Source organism: Zalophus californianus, chromosome 4 (assembly GCF_009762305.2).
Source record: "Zalophus californianus isolate mZalCal1 chromosome 4, mZalCal1.pri.v2, whole genome shotgun sequence".
NCBI lineage: Eukaryota > Metazoa > Chordata > Mammalia > Carnivora > Otariidae > Zalophus > Zalophus californianus.
In genome coordinates, this window is record NC_045598.1 from 128,144,142 (window position 1) to 128,171,079 (window position 26,938).

The 26,938-nt window shown below is 35.9% G+C and overlaps 1 protein-coding gene across 1 annotated transcript in view; it reads left to right on the forward strand.

The window, feature by feature from the left end:
• Window positions 1-26,938, forward strand: part of C4H8orf34 (chromosome 4 C8orf34 homolog) — a 376,094-nt gene that overhangs the window by 75,529 nt on the left and 273,627 nt on the right. Inside the window, 3 exon segments of the mRNA XM_027577874.1 lie at window positions 10,647-10,794; window positions 17,160-17,291; window positions 20,039-20,167. Coding sequence (XP_027433675.1) covers window positions 10,647-10,794; window positions 17,160-17,291; window positions 20,039-20,167 — 409 coding nt within the window.

The window sequence follows — 26,938 nt, forward strand, 5'->3', positions numbered from 1 at the left end:
ATAGTCTTTTCAATAAAGTGTTGGGAAAACTGGTTATTCATATGGAGAAGAATAAAATTGCATCCTTGTCTTCCACCACTCATAAAATTTAGCTTGAAACGGATTAAAGATTTAATTATAAGGTTTGAAGTTATAAAAGTCCTAGGAGAAAACAGGGAAAAGCTCCTTAACATCAGTCTTCGCAGCAGTTTTTGTTTATAAAATCAAAAGCACAAGCAATAAAAGCAAAACTAAAAAGGTTGGGTATACTTTAAACTAAAAAGCTCTGCATGGCAAGAGAAATAATCAAAGGCAACATATGGAATGGGGAAAATGTTCGCAAACCATATAACTGTTAAAGAGTTAATATCCAAAATATAAGGAACTCATACAACTCAATAGCAAAAACAAACATGATTAAAAATGGAGAGATCATCTGAACATTTTTGCAAAAAAAAAAAAAAAAAGACAAAGGGTACATGAAAAGACGATCAGTGTTACTAATCATCAGGGAACTGCAAATGAAAACCACAATGAGGTATTACCTCACACCTCCTAGAAGGGCTATTGTCAAAACACAAGAGAGATAATAAGTGTTGGTGAGAATGGGAAGAAAAGGGAGCCCTTTTACACTGTTGGTGGGAAGTAAACTGGTATAGCTACTATGCAATTATCACTATAAAATGAGATATCACTATAAAACTACAAGAATGATTAAAATTACTCATATATTGCTGTTGTGAAAGTAAAATTGAGTCTTTAAAAATGGCTTAGCAGTTCCTTTTAAAACTAAGAATGGCCTTAGCATTATAACCCAGCAATTACATTCTTAGGCATTTATCCCAGAGAGATGAAAATGTATGTTCACACAGAAGCCTATGCATGCATGTTTGTGGTAACATTATTCATAATAGTTAAAACCTGGACTAACGGGGCACCTGGGTGGCTCAGTCGTTAAGCATCTGCCTTTGACTCAGGTCATGATCCCGGGGTCCTGGGATCGAGCCCCACATCAGGCTCCCTGCCCAGTGGAAAGCTTGCTTCTCCCTCTCCCACTACTCCCCCTGCTTGTGTTCCTTCTCTCGTTGTCTCTCTCTGTCAAATAAATAAAATCTTAAAAAAAACAAACAAACCTGGGATTAACTAAATGTCCTTCAATGATTATTGATAGTTATAAATGAATGGTTAAACACATTATAGTACATCCATATCATGGAATAACACTCAGCAATAAAAAGGAATAAACTATTGTTCATTGTTTATTGTGCATATCAACACAACTTGAATGAATGTCAAGGAAATTATGCTGAGTGTAAAAGTAAATTTCAAAAGGAGATATATTTTATGATCCCTGTTATATAATAACATTGTGAAATAACATGATAATAGAAATGAAAAATAGAATAGTGGTTGCCAGGGCTTAGGTATGGAGCAGGGAGTGGGTGGGTATGACTATACAGTGATAGCAAGAGGAAGTCTTGTGATAATGGTGCAGTTAAGTATCTACACATGTGATACGATTGTGTAGAGCTACATGCACACACTGCATGTAAACTGGTGAATGTAACGTCAATTTCCTAGTTTTGATATTATGCTGTATAGTTTTGCATGAGGCAAGCTGGGTGAAGAGTACATGAGACCTTTTGTACATATCTTTGCAACTTCCTGTGAATTTATAGTTGTTTCAAAATAAAAAAGTCTCTTAAAAAACTGCAAATAAATAAAAAATAAAAAAAAGAGAAAATATTAAAAACATCCGTAGAAAAATTCAAATTTTCTTTAAAAAAGAAATGTGGCTGAATTCTCAAAAATAATAATGGAAACAAAAGAAAACAGGAAGAAAGTAATCCCAATATATAGTGAGATACAGTGAAAATATCTTCAGGTCTAAAAAAAAAAATTGCTGTACAAAACAAAACACAGAATTTGTCACTACTAAAATAAAAGGTATTCCTTATGCTGCTGAGAATGATCCCAGATGGATGGTTGGAGGTGAAGGAAGAAATAGAGCAATAAGAATAGTAAATATGTAGATACATATAAATGTATGCTAATGCCAGGTGTGACAAGTGGAATTAAAGTATTTTAAGTTTCTTGCAAAATCTGAGATGAGGGAAAAGGACCAATGAATACTTAATGTACATAAGTCAGTATTAATTTATAATCTCTGGATAAGCACTAAAAGAATATTAAAAGTGTGTATGACTTTCAGACTAACAGAGGGAAAAGTAGAAGAAATTTCAGTTAATGCAAAGAAGAAAAAAAATGAACAGTTTTGACAAAATAAGTAGAAAAGTGATTGATACAAGATAAGAAGAATTTTTCCTCAAGCTATCAGAATTTACTGTATGGCCATAGTCATTAAGATATTTTAACAATGGTCTTACATAAGATTGGCAAATAGATTAATGAAAGAGAATGTAGGTTCTAGAAATAGACCGTGTATATATGGCCACTTGATTTTATGACTTTTTGGGGTGCATGCAGTTAGAATATGTACTCACTATGTAGCAGTGTTTACCTATGATAGTCCAATATACCCATCACCAGTTTGAAGCTATACTTGCCATAGAGACAGAAATGTGTACATCCTTTCCTTAGATCATTAGTTCTAAGGGGAAGTGCTGGACATGCACTATGAAATTTCCTGATTATTCTGTCATGCTGAGCACTTTGTTTTAGTTACATATTCTTTACAAATGATAAAAGTCTAAAACAAATTAATTCATACTCAACTGAGAGACATCCTTCTTATGGTAATTTCTGTATACATCTGCTACTTCCATCATGGGTTGATTTAAATAATTTCTTTGAGTTTTGAAGTGTTTCACTAAGTATCACCCATATTTTAGTCCTACAGTGGTATTTTCAAGTAAGACTCTGGAAATTCCTAACACCAGATAAATTGTTTTGATAGACTTTTATGCTGAACAATATAATTCCCTAACTGAAAGTATTTTCATAGAGTATGTTAATATTTTTCACTGGGGACCTTGACATTTGCCTGGAAATTTAATTATAAGCTTGTACTTTTATATGAAGATTTTCTCAAAGTGAATATTAAATATACTAAAATACTAAATATTCTAAATAATTTAATCTGAAAAGACATTTCTGTATTAGAGGAAAGATTAGTAGGCATTAAATAAATATTTTATCACTGGTCATCATTCAGTAGTTCTACTGGTTAGATTTACTTATTATTTGCCTATATTATTAAAAGCAGGGAGGATTCAGTGTCAGTGACTTAGCTTTAGATTTAGAATTGTTCATTTTAATTGTGGTAATTTCATTATTCTTAATTTTTATTATAGAACAACTTAGTTTTTGCTTTCCCTAGATTATCTAGATTATATTCCATAATATACAGCAGGGCTAATTAGATGCCTTTTCTAATTATAAATGAGGATTATAATCCTAATTTTATATTAGATTATATTTGAAAAGGGCCAAGAGCCTTTCAGAAGAGGAGTGCAAATTTTCTTTTCCCTAGGCTTATATTGTTGTGGGTGGGTGTGTGACTGTGATGGTTTGCATTGATAGGTTGTTGGTGAGGGGCAGGTAACCAGAAATAAGCAAGGATTTAACAAGCACATACCAGTTGGATTGTGCATCTTGTATGCAAGCCTTTAATTTACAGTGAATGATTAAATCTATATAAAATACTTGATACTTGTGCATATTGAGTACAATAAATAACTGATATTTTACTTATTGCTATTCACTTTGCTTCCTTTTCTGTTGAGATCACTGTTCCAATGAAATCTCAGTTTTAATTGGGAATGAGGGAAGTGAGTTTAGGGCAGGTGTGGGCATGGTTCTGAGATGCAGGAAGGTTGAATAACCAGCAGATAATTTGAGTTCTCTGAATAGAGGACAGAAAAACATCCAAACAGATGTCTGTCCCCTTCTCACATGTGCATGGAAACCTAGATGATGCATTGGAACTCATTCCTGGCCAAAGCCGAAACTCAGAACAGAGCTTAAGGCAGAAAAAAAAAAAATCCCCCTTGTTCTACTTCCATTCAGAAAAGTGGAAGGAGAGAAAGGAAAGCATGGGTTCTGGTGTGGGTAGAAACCAAGTAAAATTCAACCAACTGGGATTGGTGACATCGATTTAAAATAATGTTGTTTCAGGGGCGCCTGGGTGGCTCAGTCGGTTAAGCATATGATTCCTGGTTTTGGCTCAGGTCATGATCTCAGGGTCATTAGATCGAGCCCCATGTGGGGCTCTGTGTTCAGCATGGAGTCTGCCTGAGATTCTTCTCCTCTCCCTCCCCCCTCTCCTGCTCTCTCTCAAATAAATAAATAAATAAATAAGTCTTAAAAAAATGTTTCAGAAAAAAGTGTTCCTGGGACAACTGAATTTTAAGTAGAGTTCTCTCATATATTTGTTGATAACCCAATGTCCATTACCTGCCTATTTATGACATATAGCTGGGTGGTGGGGGTGGGGTGGGCGTTCAGAAGGTTGAGATTTCAAATGCAAATTTTTAAGAGATCTAATTAAAAACAGAAAATTGAAACGTGCAGATTTAGAATTAATTCAGTGATCAGATCTTAATACAGTTTTGAACTAAAACAACATTCTACAAATGATAATGTGCCATATGCAATTAATATTTAAGATAATTATAGATGTTGAGTAAGAAATATATCTGATTGACACCACCTCCATTATTGACTGTAATTGTCCTGCATGTTTATTGCTTTAACAAAAAGACTAGAAAGTCCTGAGATTTTAGAACTGGCTTTAAATTTGTTTCTTGATAACTTTCTCCTGAGGTTAAGAGGAACAAAAGTAGTACTTACCTCTTAGGGTAATGAAGTACAAAGTAACTTACTCCTAAGGAAGTAATTAGGTAAGTAATTTTGGGGCAGAATCCCATGCTATCTGTACATTGTGGGACCCAGAACAAGGGTTCTTAACCTAGAACCTCGGAGGGTCAGCCTGTGGATGGGTAAACACCAGGAATGTTATGTAAAATTTGGTGTTTGTGTGTACATATGTGCTTTTTCTGTTTGTTTTTTAAACTAAGGAGTCCCTTAGCTTTCATTAAATGAAATGATCTTTTATTAAAATAATTTCTACTATTGACTGATTACTCTTCCAGTTTTAATAATGACTCTATGATGAGCTACATCCTCATTCATAGTTTTGCTTTTATCTAGTGGACATTAAAATGTATTTTGAGACACTCATCATTGTTATTTAATTAGTATCCATTCTCCAGCTCATTAATTGTGCTAATGTTACATATAGTACATGGTTGCCTATTATTAGCAATAATAGCCCTAAATTCTATTAGTCCTTACGTGTTATATAATATAAATCTTCATTCAGTAATTACTTAATGGTTCTTTAAATTGTTTTTCAAAATTTTTAAAAAGAATGTTATCTTCCTATGTGTATTTTTAAAATTAATATATTTGAATTGGTACCAGTAACAAAATTATAATTAACAAGGAAACAGATATTAATGCAGAGGACTGTCTAAATATATAGTATATTTATGAAGTTAAAGACTGTAGTTGGTAATAAACTATATTAAGAGGACATCTCTTATTTTTATAACCAGAAAAATAAAGCCAATAAAAAGATGCAGTATGCATTTATAGCATCAAAAAATTTATGCTATAAAATGTGATAAAAATGGTAATGTGATAGTAGTAATAATAAACATAAATATATAAAATATTATGTAAATATATAAAAGTAATAGTAAACATGAAAATATAAGGTAACACTTCTTTTGGGTGGATCATTACGGGTTCAGTCAGGAAAACAGATGTATCTGGGTCATATAGGGTTTAAAACAAACCAGTTTATGTGATGGTGAGTTAGAAGGTGGGACACAGAGGCCAGGGAAATGCTGCTGAAGGTTGTGGGGCTGTCGCCAAAGGCAGGAGGAGCTGACCCTGAAGGTCTCCGCCCGGAGCACAGAAGTAAGTGGCTCTCAAATGCTTGCCTGGAAGCTGCTGCAGTTCTCCAGTACCTTTGCAGATCTCCCACAGCTATCCCAGTCTGCAGCGGTTTTCACAAATTTGCTGGGAAACTGCTGTGACTTCTTCATCTACCCTCACATCTGCCTGCAGTTAACTCTGGAGAATTTCTTCTGCCTCTCTGTGCTCTTTCCAAGTCTCCTCTGAATTCCTCACAGTAGGAAACTGTAACCCAGATCATATAAAGGAGATTTTGGGAAACAGTTCCCAGCCTTAGAAGGAAATGTAGACAGCCTGTTATAGTAGGCCACATATATTCCAAGCACTTTATGAGTGCTTTGCAATCTTTTTATTTAATCCTCCTGGCCACTCTATGATGTAAGTAGTATCATTCACATTTAGTAGATGGTCCTATTGAATTTTAAAGTGATGGTCTTGCCCAGAGTCTTACAGCTAGTAAGTAGAAGATGATTTTAAAAAGTGTCCCTCTGATTTCAAAGCTTTGGTGTCTAATCACTACCTTATCCTGTCTTCTATCGCATTTCATTTACATTAGTAATATTATTAATATTAGTTAAGTATGAATTAAATCCTCCATTGGTGACAGTTAATATATTTTGTTTGCAACTTTAATGCCCCAAATTTAAGCTTGTAAGTGCAAATTGATCACATTAAAATTAATACCTACATTTTATCAATCCCCAAGTCCTTAGCCTAAAATTTCTGCAAATGTTTTTGTTCCAAGGCAGGAGTGCTATGACTTCCATTGTTGTTTCAATTTTTATGTTCCCACGGCCAACATCTCTCAGGGATCCTTGGCTGAAGGAAGACTTGAATGTCACTGAAGCAGCAGATGAAGAGGGCGCCCCACACTATAGGCCTGATTCCTGGCTGAAAAGGGGGCAGGCAAGGACATTAGTAGAAGAGGCCCAGGCGGGTCCTCCCCAAATCTTGCCTAAGTTCAGGGCAGCCACTGAGCTGTTGGCTTGAGCTCTGGGAGGGCTTTCGTCATTGAGCTGTAAGGCAGGGTCCGGTGCCTGGTCCTCAGACCTGGGGAGCAACTCCACACGGTGGTTCCAGCATCCCCTTTGGGTCTGAGGCTAGAGTCTTGCGCAAGTTGGGCGGGGCAGGAGGAGTGGGTTTACGGCAAGGGGCAGGACTCGGGAGACACAGGGATCCCCTGATACACTGCAGCCAGCCTCGGGGCCACAGGGTTAGGGGGCGTCTTGAGGGCGTGTCCTGGTTCCCGGACTCCGGGGAGGTCTACATCCCGGGACAGGCTTGGGGCGGAGTCCAACGAGTGGCGTCGGTGGCTCTCCTTTGGGGAAGTTGCGAAGGTGACTGCATCCCGGGGCAGTAAAGGCGTTGTTACTCAAGGACTCTGCTCTCTAGGCGCTCGGGCGCTGTTAGGGCTCCGGGGCAGGCGGGTGGGTATCTCCACGACGCCGGTCGGTCGGAGATCGCGCGCTGGCGCTTGTGTCTGCGCCTGCGCAGAGCCGCCGTCGCGGCAGAGCGGGAAGTCTCGAGCTTGGCCCCGGTGCCAGCGCTGTCGGCGCTCGTCTGCGGGCTCTGTTAGCTGACATCCAGCACGGTCCACATGTCGTGTGGACGGCCAGCCGCATTGTCTCCATCTTGGTTAGGTTCTAGCATCCAGGGAATTTCATGTCACAGCTCTTGCGCTGATGGTAAGAATTGTAGATAAGCCTCCTTTCCCTCCCCGGAAGTTCACCCTCCTTACCTGACACCCGTGGCTGTTCTGGAGTACTTTTTGCCGTATGTGAATGATCCCTGTGAAACTTTTCAGCAGTGGGGTTTCTGTGGCCAACCCAACATTCTAGCTGCACGACTTCCCTCTCATTTCCCCAGTCTATCTGCCCTAAAGTTGTGTCTGTGTGTATATAAATCTTTGGGGGGGGGGGGGGCGGTGTCGTGGTGGTGGAAATCAACCTTTTTATTACCAAGAGCATCTTTGCAAATCTGAGGATTTAAATTTTCACACCTGGAAAAGAGGTTTCTGTCCAGTTCAAATCCTCAAAATTATTCACGTTCAAATGCTGGTGGATACCTGGATTGAGTGAGAGTCAGGATAATTTCTCTTATAAACACAATAATCTAAAGCTATACTGTTGTACAGTCAAGGTACCCAACATACCCTATTGCAAACTATTTTCATTTTATTTATGACTGAATTTGTCCTGTGTCGTTAATATATATTCATTAATGGAATATAAGGATATCCAAAATTAGTTACTAATGATATTTTTAAAATTTAACAGTGATTACTTGGTTTATTATGACTATAGACATTGTCTAAAGACAATACAGGAACACTTCAGTTTATTTTAAAAGAAAGAAAATACCCACAGAAACTTTCCATCTAATTTGAAAGGTAAAAAGAAGTGCATGAGATCTTCAGAGGTTTCAGAATAGAAATTGCTATGGCTTTAAAGCCTTATTATTTGACCTGATTTTGCTTTATCTGAGTGCCCAGGCCTTCTGTGACAAGAGTAATCTAGTTGGTTCTTCTATTTATTTTTCTATTTTTTTGGTAACATACAGTGAATTTAAATAGAATAAAATACATCTTTTCTACAGAAGCAAAATCCAAAGTGTTTTAAATTGCATTCCACTGATGTATAATTGGGGTTTAATTGAACCCTGCATTGTTTTAACCACAGTATAGGAATGATTTCTTTAGTTAAAACTAATAGTTGAGATCTTAAAAAACAGAAATAAAGAAGACCTGTGCCAACTGGTTGTTTGCTTCTTTTTCAGAACATTAAAAAAAAATCACATTTGTCCAATAAATATTTTGCCACACAGTGTTTTTGTGTTAGAAATCCTTTGCTCTTTTTAGTTCCAACTCTGTGTTCAATGTGCACATTTGAGATACCTTGAATTGTTTTATCCATGTCTTTGAGATCACCTTGGAATCTTGTCATCTACAAAGTCCGTTTAACCTCTACTCAGATAAATCTGTGTATTTCTAGACTGTTAGAAATGTCAGCAAATATACCTGAGATATCATGACAGCAGTTTCTCGTATAGGAATTTTGAAGAGTGTATTTTGCTGGGCTAAGAAATCTATGAATGCTTTAATTGTTGTTTATTAGGGCATTAAGGGACTTTAATTACTAATATTTACCTGGGATCAGTAAACCAAGAATTAATTAATTAATCCATTCATTCAGTACCATCTATGAGCTATGAAGAGTTCCAGGCCCTAGGGAGAGAGTAGAGATCAAACCAGGCTAGCCCATGTTCTTAGTGCTGTAGTAGAGGATGAGCAGAGGCAGGTACAAAAAGATGAGCAAATATTTAATGAGATGATTCTGTAGAGTACTAAATGCTACGAAGAAAATAAGATAATAAAGTGATAAAGACTTACGAAGATTCATTAGGGTAAGCCTCTCTTAAGATATCATTAGAGACAAATGATGACAAGCCAGCCATGTGAACATCTGAGAGAAGAGCATTCAAGGCAAAGGAAATAGGCCACCAACAAAAATAGACAATGGAATGGGGGAATTGCCACTATTCCTTCTGTTAGCACTCCTAATACCTGATTTTCTGGCCCACTCATAAGACCATTGCCTCTCACAGAATCTAAACTTAAAATGATAATTGACAGGGCGCCTGGGTGGCTCAGTTGGTTAAGTGACTGCCTTCGGCTCAGGTCATGATCCTGGAGTCCTGGGATCGAGTCCCGCATCGGGCTCCCTGCTCAGCGGGGAGTCTGCTTCTCCCTCTGACCTTCCTCCCTCTCATGCTCTCTCTCTACCATTTTCTCTCTCTCATTAAATAAATAAAAATCTTTAAAAAAAATGATAATTGACAGACTAGAATTCTCGGCCAGAACTAGCAAAGTGAAACGTGATTGATATGAACGTACAATGGTGCTTACAAGTTCATAAACCTAGTTACACAGCACAAAATGATATCCACGTGGCTTGGCAGCTGTTCATCTGAGAACAATCTGGGGATTCTGACTGACCACAAATTGGAGCTTGCTCTTTGGTGTTCCTTCCTGGAAAAAAACAATGTATAGATATTACCCTCAGGCAGCTTTCCACTCAATTTAAGGCATCATTATAGCTGTCCAAAAATGGAACAGGCTGCTTCAGCAGGTGGAGAAATCTTCATTGCTTAACTCATTAAAAAAAAAAAAAAAAAGAATGAATACCCATCAGGGCTTTTGGAAAAAGTAAATTCTGTATTGTTTGGAGACTAGTTTAAGACACTTTTTGGTTTCTGTGAGTCTGTGGCTTGTTACTTGTTTCATTCCAACAAAATTTTCTTCATTTGGGGATATATATATAAATGGTTAAGAAGGAAAATAACATTGGTAAACCAAGGTTTACCAAAAGTTTAGTTTGTAATGGCATTTCTCAAGATAGTAATTTGAAGTTTAAAATTCTTGGGCTATAGTTTTTAAAAGAATTTAGATCAAAGTTCTAGTATTTCTTTGGCCAAGTAGAATAATAAAAATAAATATAAGTAAATATATTTTGGCTTTGCATGTGTTAGCTGTATAACATAGTTTACGTTTCTGCACCTTACTTTTCTCACAAAGAGGACACTAACTTGTACCTGCCTTAAAAGATTATTATTAGGATTAAATCATTTGCTGTATGTAAAGCAGTTAGAGCAGTGCCTGGCATAAGTGCTATGTAAGTGTTCACTATTATTATTAGGTATAAATGTTTGCTCTATTCTGCCTTCAGGAATTAATGACCAAATTAATAACTGAAACACCTGACCAGCCAATCCCATTTCTCATTGACCATCTTCAGTCTAAACAAGGAAACCGCGGACAACTTCAAAGAACTTTATCTGGATCTGCAGCTCTCTGGGCAGAAAGTGAAACGTCAGGTAAGTGCAAAAGTATATTTTACAGTTGATTTTTATATATTTAATGTAAAAATGTACAAAGGTCTTTTTGATTATAATAAGATAAATGTAGATGGTTACCAAGGGTTTCATGTATTCATTTGCAACTTCACTCATATGCTAAAATTTCACTCGTGTGGAATTTAAGAGAAAAAACTAATGAACAATTAAAAAAGGAGACAAACAAAAAAGACTCTTAAAAACAGAGAACACACTGTTGGTTGCCAGAAGGGAGGTGGGGGGAGTTGGGGGAATAGAGGTGATATAAATAAAAGAGATCAAGGGTATATTTAGCTTGATGACCACTAGTAATGTATAGAATTGTTGAATCATTATATTGTACACCTGAAATTAATATAACACTATATGTGAATTATATTCCAAAAAAGAAAAAAAAATTGTCATAAAATATTCTTGAATTTGAATATATGGTTATATATTATGCTATGTATTATGCTTCAAAATATGAGAATCTGTGTTCAATTTTAATAGAAGATTCAGATTTGCAGAAAAAGATTTCATTCTGTGTGAATTCAAACTAATTATTCTAAACTTGCTTCTTTTCTTTTCGTGAAGACTTTGAATTAAATTATAGCTTACCTATAGAAAGGTAAAAAAAGATTTTAAAAAAGTTACCTTTCACTTTGCCCAAACTGATGATTATTTTCTATTTCCTGTGGTGCCTATTTTTATCTTATGTAGTAAGTTTAACTTCAGGAAGATTCATTTACTCTGGACATTGGGGAACAAACCTTACCAAGTCTGCAATAGCCTTATCTCCCAAATAAGCACCGGTTAAGATAATTGGGTAGACCTGACTTTGATCTTTGCTTATGGTTTGTGTGTCTGACAGCTTTTTTATTCTACATAGTGGTTTGTTGGTTTGTCATTTACTTCTAAAACCAAATCTCCTATGCCTGTTATGTCAATAGCCAACTCCTTGCCTAATTCCCATGGGAATCTGACTGACAGGACTCCAAATGCATTCCTGACGTCTTCACTTTTCTTATCCTCTTCATGCTTTATGAAATCCCCTGAAAGGATTTTGGTCTTCTTTGGCTATATTCTCATATTGGTACCTTCTTGAGACCATGTCTCAAAGCCATACTAAAGTGGGTAGGGAATAGAGTATCCTCTGAAAGAATGTAGAGCTCTCTGCTGGCAGTTATCCATATAGAAGATATCTGCATTATACAGGAAACTAGGATTTTGGCATATAAAAGGGAACTCTTGCATTTTCCTGGCCTCACTTTCTTGGGTTTAGATTCTAAATAGCATGGGTATATAGGCATGAACTCTGGTTTGTAGGTACAAAGATGGCACCCATCATGTAAAGGCAGACCATATGAAATCGGTGAGCCTAGTGAAGCTCATATGAGCCCGTGTTTATAAATTATATTATCTGGAGAGATAGTAGTATGTTAAACTCTGTACTTTTAATCATCACATATTTAGTATCTCATACTTTCCGTGGGCCAGAAGTCTGTACCTACCACAACTAGATCCCCTGTCTAATCTCATAAGCTTGAAAATCAAGGTATCAGCTGGGTTGCAGTCTCATCTGGAGGCTGGAATAAGAAAGAACCTGCTTCCAAACTCATTCAGATTGTTAGCAGCATTAATTTCCTTGCAGCTGTATGACTGAGGTTCCTGTTTTCATGCTGGATTTTAGCCTGGGGTTGCTGTCAACTCCTAGATGCAATCCACAGTTCCTCGCCACATGGCTCTTTTATATCATGGCAGCTTACTTCTTTAAAATCAGCAAGGGAATTTCTGTCATTCAAGTCCACTTAGCATATATAAAATAACAATCATAGCATTGACATCCCATCACCTTTACCATCTTCTGTTGGTTTGAAGCAAGTCAAAGGTCCTATCTACTACACTTAAGGGGAGGGGAATTATATAAGACATAATGTCAGGGGCAGAGATCATGGGGATCATCTTAGAATTCTGAGTAGCACAAGTACTAATGACTTACTACTTGGAGAGGGTGAAGGAGGGGAGGAGATTATTATAACTTCCAATTTACTGACTTGGGTAATGGCATAAATGCTTATTTAACAAAGCAAGATGGGAACAGAGGACAATAATAAGTCTACTTCCTATTGATGACTGAGTTTTTGTGAGGCATCATAATAAATAATTCCAGCAGGCAGTTAGATATGAGTCTAAAACTCTGGGGCTGGGTCAAGGCAGGAGTCACAGAGTGGCATTTAGTATCATACATATAATCGTTAAAGTTATGAGAGTGAAAGAATGGAAGAAGTTGTAAAATTTGCCATTAGAGTGGGAGATGGACTGGGGCAAAGCAAGTGTGAGATTATATCTGATGCCTGAAATTTTGTCTTTTTATTAAGAATTGTGGTCGTTTGCTGAGAACAAGAGGATTGGGAATTGAAGAGGGGAGATTGTAGTGATGCCAATTGTGAAAAGTCACCAAGGAAAAGGAGAAAATAGTTGGCAAAAGGAAAAAAAAAAAAAAAGACTGTGAGGCAGTTCTTGGTCCTCTCTGAAGTTGAAGACATGAATGACTCTTAGAAACCGTGAGACAGTTGTGATTTTCTCTAACAGTGCCCGGAAGCAGTGGGAAGGGAGCAGAGCCAACAGTTTGAGGGACTGAGTGAGAACTGTGGTTGCGGCATGGCAAGGGTAGAGGGTGGAAGAACAGTTTTGCGAAGCAGTCGAGGACATATGTGAGGAATTTTATTCAAGTTGATCAAAGCACCTAGTCTGGTATGAGAGGGTAGCGAGCAAGGATAGGAAAAGAATTAGACAAAAAAGCAAATCAGAGAGCTGAAGATAAAGACCTTTAGAAGGCTGATGCAGGGGTAGGTGCAGTGAAAATATGAGAGAGATTAGAAGGAAGGAAATTGTGATATTTGAGATCAAGACTTCTGAGGTGGAGTGAGTCCAGATGATGAGAAGGTCCTGTTGGTAGCCTTAGTTGTGGGGTATTTTAATTATCAGGGAAGTGAAGCTTTTCAGAGTTAGGGAGGACAAGGAAGAATGAGACTTAATGCATGATTAGTCTGACTATTAAGAAGATGAAACCAGAGTTGCATTCAAGTTGTTGAAAAGTCAAGGGAGACTGTGCCGATGTCTTGAGTTGGGCTGTGGAGTAATAAGGAGCAGTGATGGCAACAGTGAGGAGCAGTGAGTAGTGTAGACAGGCAGCATTTACCACCAGAGTGGAGGGACTTCCAGCTTAACGGTGTTGGGCCAGGAAAACCCAGCCTGTGGCCAGTACCACGTAGGGGAATGAACCCTCCGTCCCAGGAAGCTGCAGAGGAGGGAGCGCTCTTGTGGGAAGAGTGAGGTCTCTTAAAACATGAAAGGTCTCTTAAAACATGAAACAAGAAAGGTTTCTTAAAACAAACACTCTTCTATCTTGAGGATAGAAGAGTGTTTGTTTACTGTGGAATGTATGTCCCAGAAGGTGAAGGGGCAAAATTTTAGAGAGAAAGAGTATGACAGGAGGGAGAAGGAAAGCATAGGATAATTCTTGGATATGAATATAAGTGATGAAGTTATAATTTGTGTGATAGTAAATAATGCCAGTTTACACCTTGACTGCAATTTTTAGTTGTTTTTTCTGGTGCATGTTCTGATTAGCTAGAAATTATCTCAGTATTCAAAGTGTTTTGGTGTAATATCTTTTGAAAATATCTTAAGTTGTCTTCTTATTCCCGTCAAATGTATCTAGCAACTCAGGACACAGCATCATCTAAAAGTCTGTCATTTAATATTACTGTGCAGAAACCTGAAGCCTTCCTTATTTTTATGTCTTTTTAGATATCTAATTATTTTTCTTAAATACTTACAGGATTTGTTTTTTCTTTCTGATATTGACGAGTTTTACTGGGAATATATCCCGATGATTATCTTTCTTCTTTAAATTTTTTTCTTATATTCAGTGAATCTTTTCAATCAGCAAATCCAGGTCTTCAGCCTAAAACTGTTTTCCTCTTGTGTACTTAGTTATTGCTTCTATTATATTTGTTTTCAATTTCTTCTTCGGGAAAATCAGCTATGTGTAAATTGACTTTGCCTTGCTGTTCTTCATTCCTCTCATTTCATTTCACATTATATTTGCCTTTCTTTATTGACTAACTTCTGGGGAGATTTGTCAAGTGTGCTCTCTGTGTCACTGATTCAATTTTCTGCAGTATCAGTTTTCTCTCTCTGTCTTTGAAAACAAATTTAAATGTTGGTATTGCATTTTGGTTTATTGTCAATATTTCCTTATCTTCTTTATTCATTTCTGTCTGCAGTTATATTTTATTGTAGGTTAGTTGGTTAACTTACCTCCTTTCACATTTCTTTTTGTTTCATAGAATCCATTTTCTTTATTTTTTTTAAGAAGGCAATTAGCCACATTCTAAAATTTAAAGGTTTTTCAGAGTAAATCTTCTCTAAAACTATGAATTTTCTTTGTATCTTGAATGCTGTGTTCTTGCTTTTCATATTGAAATTTTTTTAGAATGATATTTTTTCCATTTATTCAAATTTAAATGAGGAGTAGTCTATCTAGTTTTACGTTTGTCAGTTAATATTATAGGTGGACTCTTTGTCCCCTCAACGTGTAGCTCAGGACAATTTGGATCCCTTTCAAGAATTCTAGAGAGACAGAAGAAATCATGACTGCTACTAAAATTCCATTATCAGTTGAATCCTATGGATCTCTCCTATGTTCATGAGTAACTTTGTCTCATCTTGTTTTCAACCAACTAAATAAGAACAGTATCATTGCTAGATTATTTAAATTAATGTGGATTTTTCTCCTTACCTAGAGTGGAAAAGTTAAAAAGCCACAAAATCCAGTATGCTATTCCTCCCTTGTTCTTTCTAGTCTTTTTCTTTGCATCATGAAATGCTCTGTTTTATGATCAGGATTCTTTGTTCCTTTAGCCATGTTGCATTAGAAGATATTATGGTCCTAGGATGGATGTGGAAAGACAGATTCTCATAGAAGAACAGAAACATGACTTTGATATAGGGGCAAGTATCATGGATGCCTAGAAATCTTCCAGTCCTTTTCTGATTTGCCTATCTTTTGTCTTATTCCTATCTGTGGAAATATGTCCTGCATTCTGGCAGACCACAGACTGATATTTCTATTCCTAGAGTTTTAGAATATTTATGCCTCTTTTGGTATTGAATGGCGTGTTGGAGGTAGTACAATTAGGTAACAGCTAGTTTTGCACAACCTTCAAATATAAATTTGAGGGATCCATATAATGTTTCATGATGTCTATTTGGTATTTACAAGTGGGTGGCTAGAGAAAGATTGATAAGTCATTCATAAAGCTAGAATGATTCAACAACTTATAAATTTAAACAGGAAGGCAGAAGGAAACTCTAAGGAATGTCACATAGATGAAAGAGGAAGATGAGGAAGCAGTGAATGAGACAGAGAAGGAAGAGTCAAATAGGTGATATGGAGATGAGGAGAATGTAGGGCCCTGAGGATAAGAGAAGAAATTATTCCACAAACATAGGCCTGTCTAAAAATATGAAATGCTTGGCAAAGATGTCAAGAGGGGTGAACTCTTGGAAAGATCATTTAATTTGGGAATTAGTATGACTTTGACCACATTTGAAGGGGAGCTATAATTTTCAACAAAGTTGGTTGAATTACCCTTTTTCTTGGATAGAGAAGTGGAAAAAATGAGTGATCCTAGGGAAGGAATGTAGATGACCGTCAGTGGTTTAATGTGTCTTAGTGAATAATGGATAAGGTAAAATCAGATGAGTAAAATTTACAAAATGTTTAGTTGTTTTTATTTATTTTTATTTTTATTTTAAAGATTTATCTAGTTACCTTAGAGAAATTGAGAGAGAGAGAGTGGGGGGAGGGACAGAGGCAGAGAATCTTTAAGCAGACTCCCCGCTGAGCGCAGAGCCCAGCACTGGCCCAGTCCCACCACCCATGAGATCATGACCTGAGCTGAAATCAAGAGTCGATTCCCTGATGGACTGAGCCGCCCAGGAGCCCCAGTTGTTTTCATTTACATTAGAATACAGTGCTTTATTCCATAATACCCATTTAAAGAATGTTATTTTAAGTAATGGTAATCTATGCCTTAACGAGTCTTTCCAGAAGCCTTTCACAGTTTAAAATGATCTTAATCATATTAATATACAAATTGAATCATATCAAATCCAAAACTAAAATTTACATGGGAAATTAAGTAAGAAATACTTTTGAATATTTGCATTATTTTTGATGTGTGACCTATAGCTTTTGCCAGGCATATCTAATGACTTCATGGATTTAGTTTTTGGTCAATCTTGAAATCACTTATTGTTGAGTTTATATATATATTGTTTGTTTGTCTTAACAGAACATAAAGGAACAAGAAGGGATTTCAGAAGTTATGATAAGCCTTGGCAATTAAATGCAAAGAAGCCTAAAAAGTCAAAAAGTGACCTTGCTGTGTCTAACATTTCTCCACCATCACCAGAATCCAAATCATGTAAGGAACTTTGTCATTCAAATGTTACTTAATATATGTAAGTATGTGTTACTAACAAAATGAACAAAAGGTAAGAATTGGAGTCAAACTTTTTATCTGATATTTCTGACTATTGATCCTAATGAATGTTGTGTTCATTTCAGCAGTAACATTGAGCTTTATTTATATATATCTACTCACTCATATTCTCAAGCATGTTTAATTGATTTAGACCTTCTGGAGTATATTCTTTTAAGAACGTAAGCTGCCTGGAGCAGGTTCCTTGCCTGTCACGTTCAGTTGCAGCCTTGTATCACATTCAAAGCAAAACTAGCCCTGCATTTAATAAAGTACATAAAAGCAAATTAAATCTTTTAGAGGGGAATCAAAGGAGATTTATATTAAAAAAATTAACAAAATTTAAATTCTTAATCCTTCTCTCTTCTTTTAGCCCCCTCAAATTCTACTCCTCAGAAATAGTTTATAATTTTCACATCCTTTGAAATAGTTTTCATCTTTTTACATCCTTTTCTTTGTACAAACTAGCATATAAAATATGTGTGAGTTGATTCGCTTTATAAAATGGCTTTAGACTATACACATGCTTGAGCAATTTGTTTTTATTATTTTAGAATGTGCTGTGGATATATCTCCATGCTAAACTTAGATCTAAGTTACACTACTTAATAAGTACATACTGTAGCATGCTGTGAATGTGCCATAATTTATTTATTATCCTGTGGAAGAACAGTTGGATTGATTACAGAGTTTTGCCTCCATAAACTGTTAACTGAAATAAATGAATATCTTGCAATTTCTGATAAAATAAACAACTTTGTACATATCTACATAATTATATGGTTCTCATTTCTTTATGATAATTTACCAGACATAAGATTGTGGGGTCAGAGAATCAGCATATTTTTATTATAGTAAATATTTCCTATTACTTTTTTAAAAGGTGACAGAAAAAATATTTCAGTAGTCTGAGCTCGCCTTTGCTATAGCATTACCATATAAATATTTAAAAATTATTTTATTTTAATCAAAACAAAAAATATATGGTTTGAGAACTAAAGTAGTATTATAGGCTTCTAATGTGGAGTCACTTTTAATTCTTTTAGATGTTCCTTTTGGTACACAAGTTTACATGTCCAAACATACAAGTTATTTACATAGTTCCCTTTTACATTTTAAATTTGAGGCATCATCTCTTGACCTCCTTCTAAGACCTTGTGATTTCATACCTCAGGCCCATTTTGTTCTCACAATACAATCATACAAGTATTTCAAATGTTGAATATATATCCCACAACGTTGTTATGACTGCATTAATTAGCCATAATTTCACAGTAGAGCCATAGATGTCCAACTATTAATTTGTTTCTAGAACTAATAATTGTCTTGTTTTTCTATTTGCTTTGTTTTCTGTGTACCCCTCACTGTTTCACTAAACCTTTCCTTAAAGTATTGAACACTCAATATGATCAAATACATCAAGTAATTCTAACTTTGATCTTATTTTATTTTATATTTCATTTCATTAAAAAAATTATAGACCTCTCTTCTGTAGCCCTTTGTCTTCTTGCTCTAATCTTGGCTTCTTGGTTTCTAGCCTTTTTCTCAACTGTCTTCTGAGACCATCCTTCACTGCGATCCTGAGGATTCTCTTTTCCTTCTTCTTGTGGAGGACCATCTGTCTCCTGAATCCCAAGTCTTTCCGCTTTTAGGTTTATTTATTCATTTTGGTGGAGTATCTCCATTACAAGCTTTCTGAACAAGAATGATTGCAAGATAAATGTTTGAATCCTTATAAGTAACTTGATTGGTTCCTTAGTTGGGAATAAAATTCTAAGTTAGAACTAATTTTCAGTTGGAATTTTGAAGGAATTTCCCCTGTGTCTTCTGGGGCAAGTATGGCTATTAAAAAGTCTGACAAGAACTTGATTGCTGTTTCTGTCCCTGAAAGCTTTTAGGATCTTTTCTTTTTTGCCACTGTTGTAAAATTTTGTGATAATATGGTTTGCATTGTTTTGGACATTTAATGGATCATTCCAGTCTGAGAAATGGGTTTTTTAATATCCTTATTATTTTGACATTTGTCCTCCTTGACTGATGCTTGAGTGTTGAAATGTTATGAAATGTCCACCTTTTGGGGCATCTCTCTCTCCTCAGAGACTAGATTTCAGTATTCTCTACTTTGCTAGATACAGTTACCACTCCTTAATTTATACTGCATCTTCAAAAAAAAAAAAAGATTTGCTATTTCTTGCCTAATAATGTCTTCTCTTCTTGTTCGACTAACTATTTGACCCAAAAAATATTTAATATAATTTTAGTAGGAATTTGGGGGAAGTGAAGGTAGGTGTGTTCTGTCTTCTGTTTTATCAGAAGATAGCAAAATGTCTTAAAAATATATACTAATTGCTGATGAAGAAATTGGTAATTTTTAAGCTGCTAGAAGATGATATAAAATATAATTTGCTTGTATGTTTTCCCCTAAGTTATAGAAATCATTAATTGTAAATCAGTGCCTGAACTCTCTTTTTTCTATAAACAGTCACACTTCCCTTTACTAGTTCAGTTAAAACATTTCTTAAAACCCAGCTTCATAACTTCCCTCTGTTTGCTCATAAGAAAACTATTTCCAAAACAAACATTTTTATTCTGTACATTGATCTTGATACAATCTTTCACATAATGATGAATAGTAAATTTTTATCATTATGTAGCATGCTTATGAAGTAATCATTTTTTTTAAAACATAGTGCCAAAGTCAGTAGATCATCCTAAGTGGAACTGGCGAATTAAACCAGAAAGCCGTGATTTTGATGAATTGAACCACATCCTTCAAGAGAGCAAGAAGCTGGGAAAAGCCCTTGAGAATCTTTCTCGAAGTAAGTTCATTTACTTGATTATAATTGAAATTCCTAACCAATATTAAAGTAGAAACATTTATTACTATTGCCAGTAACCCATTTCCAACATCCTCATTATAATTACGTGAGAGGCTGTAAGAGTGTGTATGAGATTGGAAATGAGGATTGATCTTGCCTTTTCCACACGTTCCTGGGAAGACAGGTATAGAGAGTAGGAGGAATTGTAGACACCACCCCTGCCCCACCCTGTCCCTTGCCCTTGCTATTTGACTCCAGTCTTTCTACAAGGTCTCTGTCACCCAGGTCAGCTGCACACATATAATGGTATCTTACTCATTCTTCTCTTTTGAACCTGATGGTTTTGTCATCCTAAATAGTAAAGACACCTGTTGCCTCCATGAGTTTTTGATGTCTCTAAACTTTTTAAAAAAATTCTTTATTTAAATTCATTTAGTTATATATCATGTATTATTATTAGTTTCAGTGGTAGAGTTCAGTGATTCATCAGTTGCATTTAACACCCAGCGCTCATTACATCAAGTGCCCTCCTTAATGCCCATCTCCCAGTTACCCTATCCCCCCACCCACCTCCCCTCCAACAAACCTGTTTGTTTCTTTTTTTTAAAAAAAAAAGATTTATTTATTTATTTATTTGACAGAAAGAGAGAGAGCAAAAGCATGAGCAGGGGGAGGGGCAGAGGCAGAGGGAGAAGCAGATGACCTGTTGAGCAGGGAGCCCGATGTGGGACTCAATCCTAGGACCCTGGGATCATGACCTGAGCCGAAGGCAGACGCTTAACTGACTGAGTCACCCACGCGCCTCTCAGTTTGTTTCTTACAGTTAAAAGTCTCTTGTGGTTTCCCCCCCTCTCTGTTTTTATCGTATTTTATTTTTCTTTCCCTTCCCCATGTTCATCTGTTTTGTTTCTTAAATTCCACATATGAGTGAAGTCATATGGTATTTTTCTTTCTCTGATTGACTTATTTCACTTAGCATAATATCCTCTAGTTCCATCCATTTCTTTACAAGTGGCAAGATTTAATTCTTTTTTATGGCTGAGTAATAGTCCTGTGTGTGTGTGTGTGTGTGTGTGTGTGTGTGTGTGTGTGTGTGTTTACACCACACTGTGTTTATCCATTCATCTGTCAGTGGACATCTGGGCTCTTTCCATACTTTGGCTGTCGTGGACATTGCTGCTGTAAACATTGGGGTGCATGTGCCCCTTGGGATCACTATTTTTGTATCCTTTTGGATAAATATCTAATAATACAATTGAGGGGTCATAGGGTAGTTCTATTTTTAACTTTTTGAGAAACCTCCATACTGTTTTCCAGAGCGGCTGCCCCAGTTTGCATTCCCACCAACAGTGTAGGAGGGTTCCCCTTTCTCTGCATCCTCGCCAACATCTATCATTGGGTTCCCCTTTCTCTGCATCCTCACCAACATCTATCATTTCCTGACTTGTTAATTTTAGCCATTCTGACTGTTGTGAGGTGGTATCTCATTGTGGTTTTGATTTGTATTTCCCTGATGCCACTGATGTCTCTAAACTTCTAAGGGTAGCAACTGGGGCAGATTCTTCTTAAAATCCTTTCAGAACCTAGCAACATACTTTTTTTGTAAAAACAATGATTCTGTAATCCAAGGCCAAGGTTATAGGTTTTGCTCTGCCACTTATTAATAACCTCAAGTAAATCATTAAACTTCCAATGAACCTTGGTCCTCTCATCTCCAGAGAAGGAAGACATGATTCTGTCTCCTTTTTCTGGTAGGTATGAAAGTTTAAAATGATATATTTCAAGTAAAAACTTTTAAATATTACTGTCATGAGAGTAGACAATCAAATATTTGATAAATGCATTCTATATATTTAGACATACTTATATACCTTATGGTTTTAGTAGTGAGTTCAGAGTATTGCTATCTATTTCTGATTCTGAAGTAACTCTCTATTTTAAAATTAGATACCTTTAGAAGCACATTAATGCCATGACCTCACTAAAATTTTCTTTTGCTGTCATGAAATATTAAAAATTCTTAAATAGAATAAGATACTAGCACGTTCTAGTGGATTATATTTTAAGATCTATATGTTTCTTTAGATAGCACAGTTTTACTAGTTTCATGATGTATCAGAGATAAAATTGCCTTGGGGGGGATGAACACATTGGGTGAAGGGGAGTGGAAAATATAGGCTTCCAGTTATGGAATGAATAAGTCATGGGATTAAAAGGCACAGCATAGGGAACTGAAAAAAAAATTGCCCCTTTGTATATTTTGGGAGAAATAATGAGGTATCATATGTATATATAATATATGTGTATTTGCATATTGTATTATACTATAATTATATATATTTACACCTTACATTTTATTATATTATAATTTTATATATAGAAAGAGATTGAGTTTTTTCATAACTCTTAATGCATAACTCACTAGAACTTTTGTGTGGTGAACCCATGTCACAAGTTAATTTGCCTTATGATAGGATCATATAATTTTTCAATTAAGTTTTTAATTTTAATTCCAGTATAGTTAACATATAGTATTATATTAGTTTCAGGTGTACAATATAGTGATTCAACAGTTTTATACATTACTCAGTGCTCATCATGATACGTGTATTTTTTAATCCCCATCACCTATTTTACCTACCACCTCCCTGTGGTAACTGTCATCTTGTTCTCTGTAATAAAGAGTCTGTTTCTTGGTTTGCCTCTCTCTTTTATCCCTTTGTTCATTTGTTTCTTAAATTCTACATATGAATGAAATCATTTGGTATTTGTCTTTGTCTGACTTACTCATTTCACTTAGCCTTATACTCTTTAATTCCATCCATGTTGTTGCAAATGGCAAGATTTCATTCTTTTTTATGACTGAATAATATTCCATTGTATGTATACACCACATCTTCTTTATCCATTCATCTACCAGTGGATACTTGGGCTACTTCTATAATTTGGCTGTGGCAAATAATGCTGCAATAAACATAGGGATGTATGTATCTTTTTGAATAAGTGTTTTCATATTCTTTGGGTAAATACTCAGTAGTGGGATTGCTGGATCATATTGCAATTCTATTTTTAATTTTTTGAAGAACCTCCATATTGTTTTCCACAGTGGCTGAACCAGTTTGCATTCCCACCAACAGTGCACAAGGGTTCCTTTTTCTGCACACCCTCGCTGACACTTGTTTCTTGTGTTTTTGATGTTAGCCATTCTGACAGGCATGAGGTGATATTTCATTGTAGTTTTGACTTGCACTTTCCTGATGATGAGTGATGTTGAGCACCTTTCCATGTGTCTGTTTGGCCATCTGGATGTCTTCTTAGGAGAAATACCTGTTTCTCTCTTCTGCCCATTTTTAATTGGATTATTTGTTTTTAGGGGACTGAGTCCTATAAGTTCTTTGTAGATTTTGATTACTAACCTTTTGTCAGATAAGTCATTTGCAAATGCCTTCTCCCATTCTGTAGGTTGCCTTTTAGTTTTGATTGTTTCCTTTGCTGTGCAGAAGCTTTTAATTTTAGTGTAGTCCCAATAGTTTATTTTTGCTTTTGCTTCCCTTGCCTCAGGGGACCTATCTAGAAAAAGTTGCTACAGCTGATGTCACAGAAGTTACTGCCTGTGCTCTCTTCTAGGATTTTTATGGTTTCAGGTTTCATATTTAAGTCTTAATCCATTTTGAGTTTATTTTTGTGTATGGTGTAAAAAAGTGGTCCACTTTCATTCTTCTGCATGTAGCTGTCCAGTTTTCCCAGCACCATTTGTTGAAGAGACTTTTTCCTGGTGCATAGGATCTTATAATTTTGCCATTAGTAGACATCTTCTGGTTGGGATTCAAGAAGGCCCTACTTTTGGCTAGATTTACTTTTGGAAGAAATAATGATAAAATGAGTGCAGCTTATTACTATATTATGTTCATGAAATAAGTCTTATCCTATTAAATGTCAAAGGTTTATATTAATATGTATAAATCTTATCCCTTTGAGAAGAGCCTGTGGCTCCTTATAGCCTCTCAATTTATCTAAAAGCATGAGTTGAAAGAAAGATGATTGAAGAATATGCCCAATTATTACACAGATCTTCAAATAGAATATTAGTCAATTTTTGTTCTTTAAAAAATATGATAATTGCCTAACAGAGACTTGTTATACCATTGTTAGCTGGTAAGAAAGTATTTGGCCTGTACCTAAAACTTTTTAATAAAGGAGTTTGATTGCCTTTCACTTATGTATTTGCCAAAATGTGTAGCAGAAATGTCAAGGTTCAAGTGATGGTCTGTCCCAAGAAAACCTAGGTGTGGCTTTATAGGTGGGACCTAGCAACTGATTCCTATGATCAGAAGTTAGTTAGGGGCTGTAACACGGGCTCATTTAATTCTTGAAGGAAGTCTGGAGAAACAAAAATGGCCAGAGGGCAATCCTTGGTTGGGAGAGTAGAAGAGATGCAAATATGGGATATTATTCTTGGACAAAGTCAAGGCCTTTGGAGGAGGCTATCAGATGAGTCAGTAGCTTGACCAGAAATAAGGTGTAACATTCAGTTCTGTGTATATGATGGAGAGTTGCTTTTGGCTGCCCTTGATGGTTTTGAGGGGGCTCAATTTTTTTTGTGGCAGTAGTGGTGGGGTTTATGTGGGAATAAGGGAGCAGGTCTTCACATAGGGAGGGATTGCTTTTTTTCCCTTTAAGTTTTTTTGAGTCTCTTGGAACAAAATGCTGCTTTCTTGGAATGACTTGAGTTTCTGTGATTTTCGCTATCTGAGGTTTAATACTAACTTTTTGTCTTAGGCCCAATATGTGACTAACTACCAAGTTATCATTTTGCCTGAGATGGCCAGGGTAAATTAGTAGAAATGCAGCTTTACCATTTACTGATGTTTATTTAGCAGTCTAGCTGCCCACTGTTTAACTATAATCACAAACTCAGTTCTTTTGTTGTCCTGAAGCAGGATGTCATTAGTTCTTGTTTGATCTTATAATAGCTTCAAGTTGGTAACTCTTTCTCTAATCTGACCTTTATCTCTAATCTCTATTATGCATTGTTTTATTTACTAGCAAGACATTGGAAATGGACTTTTCCTTCAAGGTATGGTCGAAGGGAATATTCAGTGTCTTGTTATTGTGGACCTCTCTTTCCAGGGCCATAGCTGTTGATAGGAAAATTTCAAAGTTTTTAGTGATCTCTTAATTTTCATACTTTTTGATAGAATTCTCTCTCGCAAGGTTGGACTTTGCTTTATCTTTGTTGTATTGTCCAAAAGATGTGACATATTTTGGAAGTATTTTGTTATTTACCTGAGATTGACAGCAAAAAATTATTTATATCCTTCAAAATGATAGAATTATCTCAGTTCTTCAGCTGTCAGCCTATCCAGACTTAAATTCTCTCTCTCCCTCTCTCTCTCTCTCTCTCTCTCTCTCTTTCTCGACAGGATTCAAATAATAACAGGAAAGACTAGATATTCTCTCCAATTTGCAAACAGGATTTTTGTTTTAGTAACAACTGTACCATGCTTCTTTTTCCTGGATTTTTACAAACCTTTCAGTGTGATGTTTTATCTTAAAGTCAGTCAGGAGCTATGACACTTTCATGCTGTGATTCTCTTAAAAGGTAGATGTGCTAGAAAAACTTGCAGTGGCTAGTAATGCGGCATAGTCATGATGTGGTAGGCATGGTGGATTTTTGGTGCCTGGATCCCTCCCTTTGCAGCATTTCCGAACATTCTTCAAACATGACTTTCTCATTCCAGGAGCCTGGATTCATGCCCTTTCCTTCAAGTGTTTGTTTCCATCTGACTTTCAAGTAGTAAGAAAAACTGTTACTGAATAGGGAAATTGGGAAGATAAAAGACCTTCACATCCCCAAATAATGTATCTCTTCTAGTGGCTGTGATTGAAGGGCCTTAGGGCCGTATCCTTCTCAGTGCATTATATTAGGGCCCATCATCTTATTACTGGTGATGTTAACATCAATCTGTTGGTTAAGGTGGTGTCTGTCAGGTTTCACCACCGTTAATACTTTTCCTTTTTTTAGTTAATAAATATCTTAGGAGAGATACTTGAAGACTGAAAATATCATGTTTCTTTTTCACACTTTTACCCAGTAATCTTAGCATCCATTGGTAAATCTTGCCTAAAACAATTGTTACTAGGGTTTTCTAAAAGATGGTTTCTGTTTCTCTCATTCCTTTATTCATTGTAATTCTTCTTTAATGGAGAGAAGGAGAAATGGACTTATAACCACCCCCAGAGTAACAAGGTCTATTCACCTTTGTTCATGACTGGTCATATTTCTTTTTATCTAATATTCAGATATGCATATGGATATGAATATGGATATATGTATATGTAGATATGGATATAAATGTGAATATAGATATAAGCATTTATCTTTGGATATTGATATAAAAGAGAATAAAATACATATTCCAAAATTAATTCATACTGATTTTTCTTGGCTTTGAATATGCTAAATTTGTCAGGTTAAATTTATTTAAGAGCTTTTTCAAGAAACCACAATCTAAAAGGGACAGATTTGTTAAGAGGTCTTGGTATTTCTCTTCTACCTACATTTTCTATGCTTACTCTCTACATGGATCAAAGACATGTTCTAAAACCTAGCAAAGTATCTCCAGGGATTTGTGCTTCAGTAGAAGTATGAGACAGCACTATCAGTAATTATTGCTTTGGAATGGTTTAGTGTCCATCAAAATAAATAATATTTCTCCCTAGAATGCCTTGTGGGAATAAGGACATATGAATATATAATTAATAATTTTA